General features: G+C 53.3%; 1 protein-coding gene across 1 annotated transcript in view; it reads right to left on the bottom strand.

Annotated features, from left to right (window-relative positions):
• Positions 1-498: 498 nt before the first annotated feature.
• The window catches only part of EPHB1 (EPH receptor B1), a 77,758-nt gene continuing 65,157 nt past the window's right edge, over positions 499-13,099 (bottom strand). Inside the window, exons 13-17 of the mRNA XM_058843902.1 lie at positions 12,286-12,435; positions 11,587-11,780; positions 10,963-11,118; positions 9,282-10,640; positions 499-840 (exon numbers count right to left, since the gene is read on the bottom strand). Coding sequence (XP_058699885.1) covers positions 10,532-10,640; positions 10,963-11,118; positions 11,587-11,780; positions 12,286-12,435 — 609 coding nt within the window. The 3' untranslated portion in view covers positions 499-840; positions 9,282-10,531. The remainder of the gene's footprint in view (positions 841-9,281; positions 10,641-10,962; positions 11,119-11,586; positions 11,781-12,285; positions 12,436-13,099) is intronic.

Below are 13,099 nucleotides of genomic sequence, written 5' to 3' on the forward strand. Positions count from 1 at the left end.
GTGTGATTGATCCTAGCAATAAAACAGCCAAGTGCAGCCAATGCACAAGGAAGAATCCATTTTCCAGCCATCATTAACAGCAATCCTTAAGGAAAGCAGGTTCAAGACGAGGATCAGCCCTTGCATGGACGGGCTCCAGCAGGACTCTTTGATCCCAGGCAGCGCTTCCAGCGAGGTTTCCCTGAGCAATCGCACACGAGGGTTTGGAACCGCGCTCCGCACGAACAGCCGTGCCAGGAAAACTCCTTCTCCCGGCTTTCCTGCTGCGAGCGAGCTCCGATAGGATCGCCGAGAATAAAGTCACTTCATTTACAAACCGGGGAGCCAAATCTGATAGACATCAACATTCGAGGTAAGTCAAGGAGCGGTGGAGTGCTGCCAGCTCCCCAAATGAATATTCATGGCAAACACTCCCCCAGCTCCCAGCTGAAGAGAAGCCGGCAGCAGGAAGGCCGCCCCTGGGAAGGGAAAGGAGAGGGACCAGGCTTATTTCATCCTTTTTATTGAGTGCAATTTTCTCTTTAGTACAATATTCTCTGAAAGATACTGTTACAAACTCCGACAATTTCAACACAATCAACAAATTGGGGAAGAAGGGGAGGGGGAGGGGAGAGTGGAGAAAAAAAAAATAAAAAAAAAAATTCCAAGGGTTGAAATCTTTTACAGACATCTCACTGGTTATGTACAGGACAGGGTAGGGCTGGCCCGGGACATGCCACGGCTCGGGGGGACGGGGACCGGGGCGCTGCGGGACCTCCCGGAGCATCCTGCGGTGGGAAGCGGCCCCTGGAGCCCCCTCTCCGACGCTGCTGCCCCGCTGCAAGGCTGCACTCAACGCCCCTGCAAGGCAAGAGGAAGACGAGGAGAGGGTGAGAATAGGCACAGAGCTCAGAGAGCCACGCATCCTTCCCCCACCGAGCCGCCAGAGAAACCCAAAGGCTTCTTACAGCACATGCAGCCTCTCAAGGAAAAAAAAAAAAAAAAAAAAAAAAAAAAAAAAAAGGAAGCAGGGATTAATTAATATGCTGTCAGAAAAGTGATGATTTCAATGAAAGCTCTCCATTTCTCCTCAGGGGGAAAAAGAAGGAATGGAAGAGATGGAATTCTTTGTGAAGCTGAGTTGCTTTAAGGAGCGGAGGCTGGGACGTGATTTTGGGGGCAGGAGGGTATCCGTGTCCCCCAGCAGCCAAGATGCCTTTCCACCCCTTCCTGCTGCAAAATGAGGCCCCCCGGGTGTAAATCAGGAGCAAAAACACCATGCACCATCAAATTGCTTTTTTCAATGTAACAAAACACATATCCCCATTTTCTCTGCTGCCGGGGGAAACCAGAAGGTTTGGGAACCAGAGGAGCAGCAGCAGGAGCACCTCACACCCTATAACCAACAAGTACCACACAGCAGCAAAATCCCATTATTTAGCCACTTTGGAGAGGCAAAGATGCTTTTAATATACAATTGCACCTTGGAAACATAAAGGCAGCACATTAAATAACAAAGCAATTGACTGCTGGGTCCCTTTGCTGGGCCACAAAAAACCGGGGCTCACTGGCTAATTATTGCCGGGCATCCCTGTGCCTCTCCAAACATACCAATGCTTTCAGAAACCCACCCCAGCTGTGCCTGACATTTCACTCCTATTAAAATTCATCATTCTCCTGAATGGAAATAATTTTTTTCTTTAGCAAACCCAGGTAGTAATGAAAGTTTTATTTAGTAATGTAGTGTTTGGTGGAAAAAGGGGCAGAGAAAAGGGAAGAGAAATTGAGATTATCTTTTTTTAAAAGGGAACTTCAGCTGGTGGAAAAGATATTGCTGGATATTTCTTGGGCACAGGGGGCTATTTTCGCTGCCACGCTTGGAGGTTTGGTCTCACAGCTCTCGTTAACGGGATCAGAACAGCAAAACACCCGGAAAAAAGCCGTAACAGAAACACAAGGGATGTAAGGATGCTGCTCGAGCCGGGCGGGTCCGGGGGACGGCTGCAAATCGAGGTGGGGCTGCGGTGATTTGTATCGGCTCCGGATTGTGCCACATTAAAGCTGGACGCGAGCGATGGCTCCGGCCCCGGAGATATTACCGGATATATTACCAGATGCATTACCAGATATATCACCAGATATATCACCAGATATATTACCAGATATATCACCAGATATATTACCAGATATATTACCAGCTGCTCCCGGCTCAGCCACCGCCTTCCCCCGCGGCATTCCCGGCTCCTCCACCGTCCTTCCCCGAGCCAGCGGCAGAGCTGGGGAAGGCTTTGGGGATTTGTTTTCCCTGGGGAACCCGCGCCCTCCCGGGGTGGGGGGTGGCTGCAGGCTCAGCCCTTCTCTTGGTGGGGACAAAAATGATGCAAGGACAGCTAAAGCTGATTTGGGCCGATCCCAAAGGATGGATCTCAAGAGAGCCGAGGGATAGGTCATGAACAGGTGGAGGAGGATGGGGGGCTGGGGGCAGCGCAGCTCATCCCCAGGTACGCAGCCAGCGAGTCAACGTCCTCATCCCTCATCCTTCATCCCTCATCCCTCATCCCTCATCCTTCATCCCTCATCCCTCATCCCTCATCCCTCCTCCCTCCTCCTCCTCCTCCTCCTCCTCCCGGAGTGCCGGTGTGGGAGCCCCTGCGAGGCGGGCGGAGGGCTCTGATCTCAGCCTCCGAGCGCTGCCGTGACACAAATAGCGATACAAAGGCCACGTTTGTGCTGTGAGGAAACCCAGCAGCGTGCTTGGGATGCGGGCACCGGGTCAGCCCCGGGGCGCTCTCCCTTTCCACACTCATGGGAAGGGCAGAACTGCAAATACCCAGAATAATCAAGGATGGGTGGCTCTGCAAACGCAGCTGCTGTGCCCGTGTGGTGCCATGGAAAAAGGGAGAAGCTGCTGGGAATGGGGCAGGACGGAGGCAGCTCCGGGAGTGACCCAAGGCCGTCCCTGTACCCTGCAAGCCCCCTCCAAACCCTCTGCAAAGGGAGCCACATCTCACCCTGTTTTCCCTGGGGCCTCCCAGAGCCCCAGCCCCATCCAGGCACCAATGACATGGCATTGCCACCCAGGCACTAACCCTAGCCTGAGCCCCTGACCACGGCAGCCTCTGGCTGGCTCACAAATATTTAGGCTGGGGAATCTGAAGAGTTCAGCCAAAGCACAGTGGGGAAAAAGAAGTAAACCAAGCAATATATGCATGTTCCACATCTGCCTGTCCATGGCAGCCCGCACAGGGATGCGATGTGAGGCTCATCTGGCTCCTCAGACAGCACTTGCCATGGGCTGCACCTCCCGCTGTCAGTCCTGCTTGGCACTAATTAGCATTGATAATTGCACTGATGGTGACCATAATTTTCCTGCCCTCTCTCCCCACCTTCACACAAGGGTTCAATTGCCTGATGAGGCCCCTGAGGATAATCAGAGAGGAGCAGGTTCTCCCACCACGATGGCAGCTCCTGCACAATGTGAGGGGATGGGAGAGCAGAGAAGGGAAAGGCACAGCCCAGCTGCTGGATGGGGAAAGCTGCCGAGTCTTGTTTACTTGGGGACACAGAGAAAAGTTCACCCCAATTAATTTTTTTAAGTGGATGGGCGTTAATCCCCCTACACTTATCTAGAATTAATGCAGCCTTAAGTAGATTTTTGCCTAATCCACTTCCACATCCGCCCCAAAAGGGCACTGTCTGTTTTGGGAAGGAGCAGAGTTCAGCTAATCCACTTAAAATTCACAGGGCTGGTTTGTTCAGATTAACCTCCTCCAGCATTTCCCTCCAGAGACAGGCCAGGAGACCTCAGCACCATCCTGCCTTGGCCACTGATGGGGCCACCCCCTCCACAGCTGCAGCACCTGCAGTGCAGCTGCCCATGTGCTGGGGTCCACAGGGACCCAGAGATGGCCCCAAAACAGCCACTACAGCAGGGTGGGACAGCCAGGGGCTTCGGGGCAGTTTAAATTCCAATGGCCAGAGGAAGGAGAGCAGAAGCAGCAGTGATGCTTGGACACAGACTGGGAGAAGGGGGGCAGCTACGTCTGAGCTGGAGGGGCTGCACACAATGCAGGTCTATGGAGGACAGCCAGCCAAAAGTGACAGCCCTGGGACACCATCCCAAGCGCCAGCAGCTCTGACAACCCCAAAAGGCACAGGTGAGGGGCACCATGGTCACCAAGACAGGTGCACTCCCCTCAGCAGCACCGATCTGCTGCTCTGACAGGAACCAAAACACCACAGTGATTGCCATGGATGCTCACGGTTCCCACCTCACATCTCTTCCTGCCAGGCAAAGCAGAGCAGCTCCTCTCCTGATTGGAGCAGCTCCTCCTTCCACATCAAACTCTGGGAAGGCAACACAGCCCATCAGGGTCCAGTGATGGACATGAGCCAGATCTCCCCCGAGACACAAACCCTGAGGGCATCAAAAATGAGAGAGCACAGCCCAACAGCAGCTCTCACACCTCCCAGACAGGCTTTGGAGGAGACTCAGCTCAGCTGGGACAGGCAGAGCCATTCCCTCATGGTAGCCATTCCCAGCACAGCATGATGATCCAAGATGATCCTAAAGGACCCCTCCAACACCCCAAAATTATGAAAAATATAAGCCAAAACAGGAGCAGCAAAGAAATCACTGATGAGGTGAAATAACTTGCCGCAGGAGTCCCATCAGTGTGGAGTTGGCTTCTCCGCCATCATCACTCAAGAATTTTCTGGCACTTCCAAAATTCTGAGGAGACTCACTGGGAATGATCCAAGTATTGGATCACTATCCACCCTGGCAGGATGCTTCACAGAGGAGGCACCACAGCAGACAACGACCTGAACATTAAATCCCCCTGCAGCTCCTCATGCAGTGGGGACACTGAGGCAGCAGGGACAAGCAGCACCTGGGTGAGTGTTGGAGCTGGATGTGACTCCAGGAGTTCAAGGAGGATGGGTGGCCTTGGAGCTACAGAACATTTCTGGGTCTGTAAATCTATTCCTCGTCTCAGAAGCTGATTGATCCTTTTTTTTTAAACTCAAATTCAATGTTTAAGAGTAATGATTTCCAAGTGAACACAGAGTGGCTCAGATATATTGGCAGTTTTTATGGATCAGAGGCAAAAGCCTTAATTCAGACCTTAACGAAGAGAAACATGTCTGTCCCCATCTCAGAACAATGGCAAGGGCTGATGGCAGTGCAAGAAACCTTTGCTACGTGATGCCCAATGATTTATCCCAGACCACGGGCCCACAGAGATGTCCTTGGGATGCAGGCAAACTTATTGATGAGATTCTGCAACCCAGCCCCAACCCTGCCCTATCTCTGAATCAGACACCTGGAAAAGCAGAAAGTAAAAGAGGAGATCCCATGAGATTCAGGCTGATACACAGGGGGAAGGATAGCCTTGTTTTCTCCTTGGCAAAGGAGCATTAGAGGCACCAAAAGCCGACGGGCTCAGAAATAATGGCTTGAGATCACTCTTATTTAAAAACCAGCTGCCTGCTGTTTTCATCGCAAGCCTTGCTCTGACTTGCAGCAATATTTAAAATTAAATATACATAAGTGCTTTCAAAGAACTGTTAATTTGAAGGTCATTAAATGGCATAAAATACATTCCTTTTTTTCTGGAAAGAGGCACATAATTATGCCATTAATACATGCTCCTCTTCCACGTTCAAGCCTCGGATGTGCAAGGGGCTTGGGTTCACCTTCCCTGGCAGAGTCACCACATCTCCTTTTAATTACTGCTGTTGAAAAGCCTGCTGCTCCTCCATCACACCCAGGGATGGGGCTCTGGAAAAAGCATGGAAAAGCCCCAGGGGAGAATGATGCAGCTGAATTGCAAATGGGGGTTTTGGGGGGGATGAGGGAAGTAACAGTGGGGCTGGAAATGTGAAGCCACTCGGCAACACCCAGTCCAGCTATGAGGATCTTGCTCACTGATTCTCACACAAGACCTTGGGCCAAGCTCAGAGCAGGGATTTGGTAATCAAAAGTCTCTTTTTTCATTTAATGCTCTATGCAAAAAGGACAAAGCCAACCCAGACACACACACACAAAAAAAACCCTAAAAAAGACACAAAAAGGGTTGAGGTTTTTACAGTTGCCATAGAAATGGAGAGAAGGAGCTGACGACTGCAGAGCACAAAGTGAAAGGCCAGGATCAGGGGCGAGGGTGAGGCGGGCTCACCCGGGCACGCAGCCACATCCATGCATGGATATTCATGTGGGATGCAGCCAAAGGAGCAAGACACTCTGACTGAGCTTCACTCGTGAGCAGTGGCAGGGGTCAGGATCCAACCCAGTGGGGTTCACCAGCAATGGGCCCCTCCAGCACTTCCACATGGCACAGGAACCCACCAGGACCCTGTGTGATGGGTGGAGCCCAGCCCAGAGGAAAGGCCTGTGCAGTTGGTCCTCTTTGATCCAAAACTCCTTTTTCTTCCCTTTAAACTAAAACTCTGCAGGAAGAAAACAGCTTCTGAGCCATCACATCCTCTGTGATCAAAAAAAGGAAGTCCAATGCAAACCAGTGTGGATCAGAAGATGTGAAATTGGAGTGTTCATCTTTACACCAAGGAAGAGGCTCTCACCAGAGTAGGGGCAACAAAGCAGCATCAACAAGGTGCCACCCAAGTCAAGGTGAGAACCTCTTCCTTGGCATCTGACAAAGGAAAAGGAGGAGCAGGTCACACACAACGCTGCTGCCATGGCCAGGCAGGGATAGCACTGTCACTTCCAGACAGAAAGGCTTCACAGTTTGAAAAACTGATTTTACATGGAAGAAAAGCCTCTAAAACAATAAAATGGTCTGTCAGAAGTGGTCTGAAATTTTTATGTTGTTTTTTTCAATAAAAAGCAAAATCCAAACATGGCCATTTTGGACTTTCCCCTTTGCTTTCCACTAACAGACGGATGGCATTTCATGAAATCTTCTGGTTTGGATGAAACGACTTTTGTTGAAAGGCAAGAGAACAAGTGGCCTGTGGTGACTGTCCCTCAGGTCACCTTGAGAGCAGCTCCCCTGGCCTATGATGCCTCTTCACTGCAGGGATTTGTTTGAGCACACCTGCACTCTCTTTGCTCAGCCCCAAGCACCACCAGTGTGCTGCTGAGCTCTTGCATGACCCTGGAGGAGACACGTCCAGGTCCCAGCACAAGGCCAAGATGTGGGGACAGCTGGTTAGGAGCAGTGGGATATGGGAATCATCTGCTCTGAGACAGCTCAGGAGATATCAGATGTTGGACAGCTGGGAAAGGGCAACAGAATGGAAAGGACACCAGCCCCAGCAATGCCCAGGGGCACTGCTGGTGGCCCAGAGCCAAGGAGCATCATCCACCCTGGAAAACTGAACTGAGAAGATTTTGGCATCTCTGATAGCACCTGAGCACCCAGACAGCCTGTTTGATCCCTCAGGGGTACCTGGTCTGCTGGGTGGGATGGGCAGGACTGAATGGTTCACATTTCATATTCAGGATGAAATGGCCTCCAACTGTGCCAGGGGAGGTTCAAGTTGGACACCAGGAAGAGTTTCTTTACTGCAGGAGTGATTAAACATTGGAATGGGCTGCTCAAGGAGGTGGTGGAATGCCCATCCTTCAAGGTGTTGAAGGAACGGTGGACATGGCACTCAGTTCTCTGGACTGCTTGACAAGGTGGGGATGAGTCACGGGTTGGACTTGATGGTCTGAGAGATCCATTCTCACCCTATGACGCTGTGGTTCTGTGTTAAAGGGTTTACATCAAGCCAGGGTTGCCGTGGTGTGCTGGGGAAGGGACAGCACCGAGCAGCAGCAGCAGCTGCCTCGCAGGTGCTCACAGAGCCAGCGACAGCAGCAGGGGAGCCATAAAGGTGCAGTATTGATATTTAGCCTGTGTGGCTGTCACTCGTTCCTTTAAACGCCTTTAGCTTCCTTCTAATAAAAGAGAAATCATAAAAAACCCCACAAAGGACCCTTCAGTGCCAGGGAATACCAATGTGGCGGGGCGGTGCATTAGCATGCGCGGCGCCCGCTCCATCTGCATGTTGTGTTCTGTGTGACAACATCCCAGAATACAGATTTGGGCCGCCAACATCCCGAGAGGTATTAGCAATCGTCTATCAGACAGGAAGAGGAGCAGTCCCTGCTGTTGTAAACAAGGGGTGTTTTTCTCTGCCTCTTTCTCTGGGGGGAGTTCAGTGAATTGAAACAAGCTCATTCCTGCATCTTGTTAGTCCCCGTTCTTCAGCAAAGCACAGGTCATCTGCCTTGGGCAACGGAGAAAAAAAAACCTGGAGGTGTAAAGAGCACCCCAAAGGGTCCTTCACCTGCTGGTGGTGATGAACCACGAGCATGAACGTGTTCCTCATGAACCACCATGAACTGAGCATGTGCTCCTCATGGGATACTTGGGGGTCCACCCAGCCACAGAGGACCCTGACTGTCCCAACACAGGAGGAATAGTGTTTCCATGCAGAGATGTGGACAGCTGCTGGCAGCAGGCAGAGCACAGGTTTGTCTCCTTGTGTTCAGTGGCAGCAAGCAAATCTGGTGAGGGATCTCCAGGCATAGATGGGAATACAACGGGGCAGACGGACATGGAGCAACCCCATGGTATAGCTGGATGTGGGCAGCCCCATGGCAAGGACAGACATAGGGAAAAACCACAGCCCAGGAGGGTGTGAGCCATGCTCACAGCACTGATGGACACAGGACGTCACTGCGGCACAGACAGCCCCAATAACACAGCGGGACACGGGGCACCCCTGTGGCTCAGGAACACCCCCAGGACACGGCTGGATGCAGGACATCCCCATGGCACTCACAGAGGTGGAGTATTTCCACAGTGGGGATGGAGTGAGGGGGACAGAGGAGTGAGGAGAACGGAGGATCTCTGTGTATGTGTGAACCACCAAACCCCAGCTGGGACCTGCAGCCCCTGAGGCACAGCCACAGCCAGCTTGTGCCGCTGCTCCCCCGGCACGTGGGTGCCGGCACAGCGCTGGCGAGAGCACGGTGATGGATCACTGCAACTCGCACACAGCCCTCTAAGTAAAAGCCTTATTAAGAGTTCATTCGTTTTATAAACTCCTGATCCACAGGGGGACGTCAGATGGCCCAGCCTTACAATATTCTGGGTAAACACTGACACGTGTTGGGCAATTTTAACCGGATCAATTTGCCTAGGAGACCAATGGAGGAACAAAAAACAAAGAATAAAGATCAAATTAAATATGGGGAAACATCCACTGGGAGAGGCTATAAAGAAGAGCAGAAATATACAGAGCAGGACGGATGGATGGACAGAGACATGTGAGACACTCGGACCTACCTCTGAAGCCAAGAAACCTAAGTCCATAAATCAATATCAAAATCCTTAGGTCCACAAGATGGGGGAAAAAGTCCTCCATAGCCATCTTCCAGACATCACCGAGGCCCTGGAGGCCTGAGCAGTCCATTTCCCAGAGCATCTCTCTTCCTCCAGCAGCCACCAACCCAGTCACAGCCACGCGGTGGCTCCTCCAGTCCCGTCCCATCCCCGCCGCGCCGGCCGGCCCTTGGCATCCTCCTCCCCACGTGCAGAATGCCGACAGCTTCCTTCATCGCCGGGGGCTTCCTGGCTGCCTCCCGCCCCTGGGGGCTGTGGGCACAACCCCTGGCCCCCCGGGCTGGGGACCGGCCGGCCGCTAGCTGCAGGGTCAGCACTGGTCTTCGGTCATGGACAAGCAGTGAGTCCACGGAGGGTTGACAACATACACAGGCGCACGAGCGCGCACACACACACACGGGAACACCTCTTTCCATTTTCCAAGATGGAGAGTTTGTTTTTTTTTTTAATCCTTTTTTTTCCTTTTTGCAAAAAAATGCAAGCAAAAGAGAAAAAAAAAACCAAAACCCAAGGTTTTCTATTGAAGGTACATCTCTTCTTCAATATGAAGACATTAACTGGATTGAGTCGGATCCCCCATGCAGTGGTCAGCGAAGTCCTTTGGTAGTTGCCGGAGCAGCACCCAGGTGGGATGGTAGGGAGCTGCGGAGACATCTGAGGACACTTCCACCCAGTCCGTGAGCAGAGAGGGGAGCGGGGTGAGCCAGAAGGGCCGGGGCAGGGAGGAAGGGCAAAAGAAGAAAAAGGAAGGTAGTTTCTCTGGACAGGATGCTCCATCTCATGCCTCTCCCTTCCCCAACAGCCCCTTCCTCCTTCTCAGTTTCGACCACTGCTCACTGGTGGCAGGATTGGAGTCTGGTCTCTAGGGTTTGGGTTGGCTTCCCCAACGCACATTGGTTTGTCTTCATTGTTTTTTATGATTTTTTTGTTTTGCTTTGCTTTTTAAATATATGATTTGTACATATTTATATGTATTTATACGCTGTCCCCCATGACATTGGTAAGTGTGCTTCTGTTGGTGGGGAACTGAAGTCACCAGTCAGAGGTGAGTTCCAGGAACATCCTTTGGCTGCAGTCGCAGTCCCCAGGCAGCGGCGGCTCCTCTCCCAGTGCTGCCCCCGTCAGTTCCTCCCCTCCCACCTCTGCCCTCCGCTGCGCGCCCTCCCCGGCCCCTCCCCATGGAACAAGGGACGTCATGCCATCGAGGTCGGAGACTGGCTCATCTGTACTCGCATGGACTGGACACTGTTCAGGATCTTCTTCTGGTGCCCAGCCAAAGTCACCCCTATTCTCAGGAGGTCTCTGGAAGACAGACAGACAGACAACAAGGTCAGTGGGCAGCTGAGGGTGGAGAACCTGCTTTGCTGTTGCTAAAGGAGGTGAGGGAGGTACGCTCAGCTGAAACATCCACAGAGAACCCAAGCACGGTCCCATGAGCATCACTGGGTCTGGGAGCAGGAAGACACTGACACATTAATCCCCAAATAGTGAATGTGGCCACCTCCAGACTCTGGGTGACCAATGTGAGGGATGCTCACACCTGTCATTTGCCCTGAACTGACCTCCCCACTTCCCCAACCGGGCAGCACCCCGCTTTCGGGCAGCCCTGGCATGGCCAACTCACTCGGACGTCATCTGGGCCACCAGCTGCAGGGAGGTGAAGCCAGCGGTCAGGAAGCTGTCCCGGTACTGGCTCATCTTCACAGCACTCAGCCAGTCGTCTACTGAGGTAAAGGCAGTGAAGTCGGGGATGGAGCGGTCGAGGAGGGGCTGAGAAGGCCTGAAACAGGACACACCGCTGGGGACAAGCCTGGCTGGCACCGAGGGGCTGCCCTGCCTGAGCCCAGCCAGCACAGGGACACTGTGCTTCCCAATCCAACCCCCACACCCCTGTGCTCCCCCCAGCACACACCCATGAAAGGCCATGAGGAAGGCCTGTCCCATGGGAATGCTGCTGAGCAGGGCTTTGCAAGCTCACACGCTGTATTCCAGCTGTGGGAGCCACAGGGATGAGGCGTCGGCAGAGCAGCCACCACACCCAAATGGTCACACACCATAAAGAATCAATAGCAAAGAATTATTGCTATAGCTTGGCTGAAAACTGCATGTTCTTTGTCTGACTGTCAGGCAGAGCGAAGACAGAACCCCCTGCCCCCGTCTAAGGATTTATGAACTCTGGAGCCGCCGGGGGAGCCTTTCCCCACGGCATGGGATGGTGACAGGGAGCGTCCCCGCGCCCGGCACTCACACAGCGGTGATGGTCGCCACAGTTTTGAGGCTTGCCGGGTTGCGGATCATTTTGTCCAGGGTGTTGACGATCTCAGTGAAGCGCGGGCGGGTGTTGCGGTCCTTCTGCCAGCAGTCCAGCATCAGCTGGTGCAGGGCGGCCGGGCAGTCCATGGGCGGCGGGAGCCGGTAGTCCTGCTCGATGGCGTTGATGACCTGAGGATGGATGAGGACGGATGAGTGAGGGACTCGGGGGGCTCCCTGAGCTGCTTGTGCAGGCAGAGGGGCTGCAGGCAGCCAGGAAGGCACGGCCAGCCCGGCTGATCAGCAGCCAAGGGAGCGGGAGGAGCCAGTGCTCTCCGAGGTTAATCTCCGCTCTGATGCTCCACGGCTGCAGTTCCTCCCGGCGGAGAGCTGCCACTCATTATCTCGGCGGAGCTCGCCGGAGTACAGCAGTCACACTTCCAAAGCTCCTTCCCTGCTCGTAAACCCTCTGAACATTTTCAAAGGCCCTGCAGCTTGCTGAAGTCCAATTACCAGCCCACTGGCTTTTCTTCCCAATTTCCCTCCTTGCATCCTCTCACTCACCAGCCTGTTTCATCTCCAAACCGAGCGCTCCTGAGGCTCCAGGAAGGAGCAGAGGGCCCTTCAGACAGTGATTTCTTTTGGGAATGAGCAGCCCCTGGCCCCCAGAGCAGTGTGGATGACCCCCAGTGCTTACATCTTGGTTGGACATGTCCCAGTAGGGCCTCTCTCCGAACGACATCACCTCCCACATGACGATGCCGTAGCTCCAGACGTCGCTGGCCGAGGTGAATTTGCGGTAGGCGATGGCCTCCGGTGCCGTCCACCTGACAGGGATCTTTCCCCCCTACAGAAGAAGGGATTTCAGCTGAGAAACATCTCCCTAGGCAGAGGAGGCTGGATGCCCACAAGCCAGAGTTGGGGCCATCCCACACACCCCAAACCACGGGTCCCCAGGGACCCCACCTGATGGGACAAGGAGGCAGGAGCCAAAAACATGTACTGAATCTTGTATGACTGTATCTTGCACCTGTTTAAAATGGCTTAGCTGAACAAAACAAATGGGTTTATCCAAGGATTTACCCCACTGACTGACACCACGCCACTCCAGCTGCCTGAAGGACCCAGCACATCAGTGGCCTGTCCCCAGGTCCCTTCCCAGGGAGTCACCAGGTGACAAGGCTAAGCACGACCGGGCGTGTCACAGGTGAGGAGCCACAGGCATCCCCATCCCTTGGCCTTCAATGGAAACAAGGTTGAATTAAAAGCATCCTGTACAGATTCATCTGGGCTCCCACAGCTGCCAGAAGGTCCTTCCAGCCCTACATTTGGAGTGGAAGGCAAAAAGCAAAACACCTTTAAAACCCAGTGGAAAGCACTGGTGTAGGAAAGTGCCCTCGGCAGAGAGCTCCTCATTCCTCCCAAAGGCTCAAAATCAGGGTCAGCATCTCAAGCCACTCCACCAAGCCAGGGCAGGTCCCAGGGCCAATGGTCATGCCAAGGGCGCAGGG

The sequence above is a fragment of the Poecile atricapillus genome, chromosome 8 (genome assembly GCF_030490865.1).
Source record: "Poecile atricapillus isolate bPoeAtr1 chromosome 8, bPoeAtr1.hap1, whole genome shotgun sequence".
Classification (NCBI taxonomy): Eukaryota; Metazoa; Chordata; class Aves; order Passeriformes; family Paridae; genus Poecile; species Poecile atricapillus.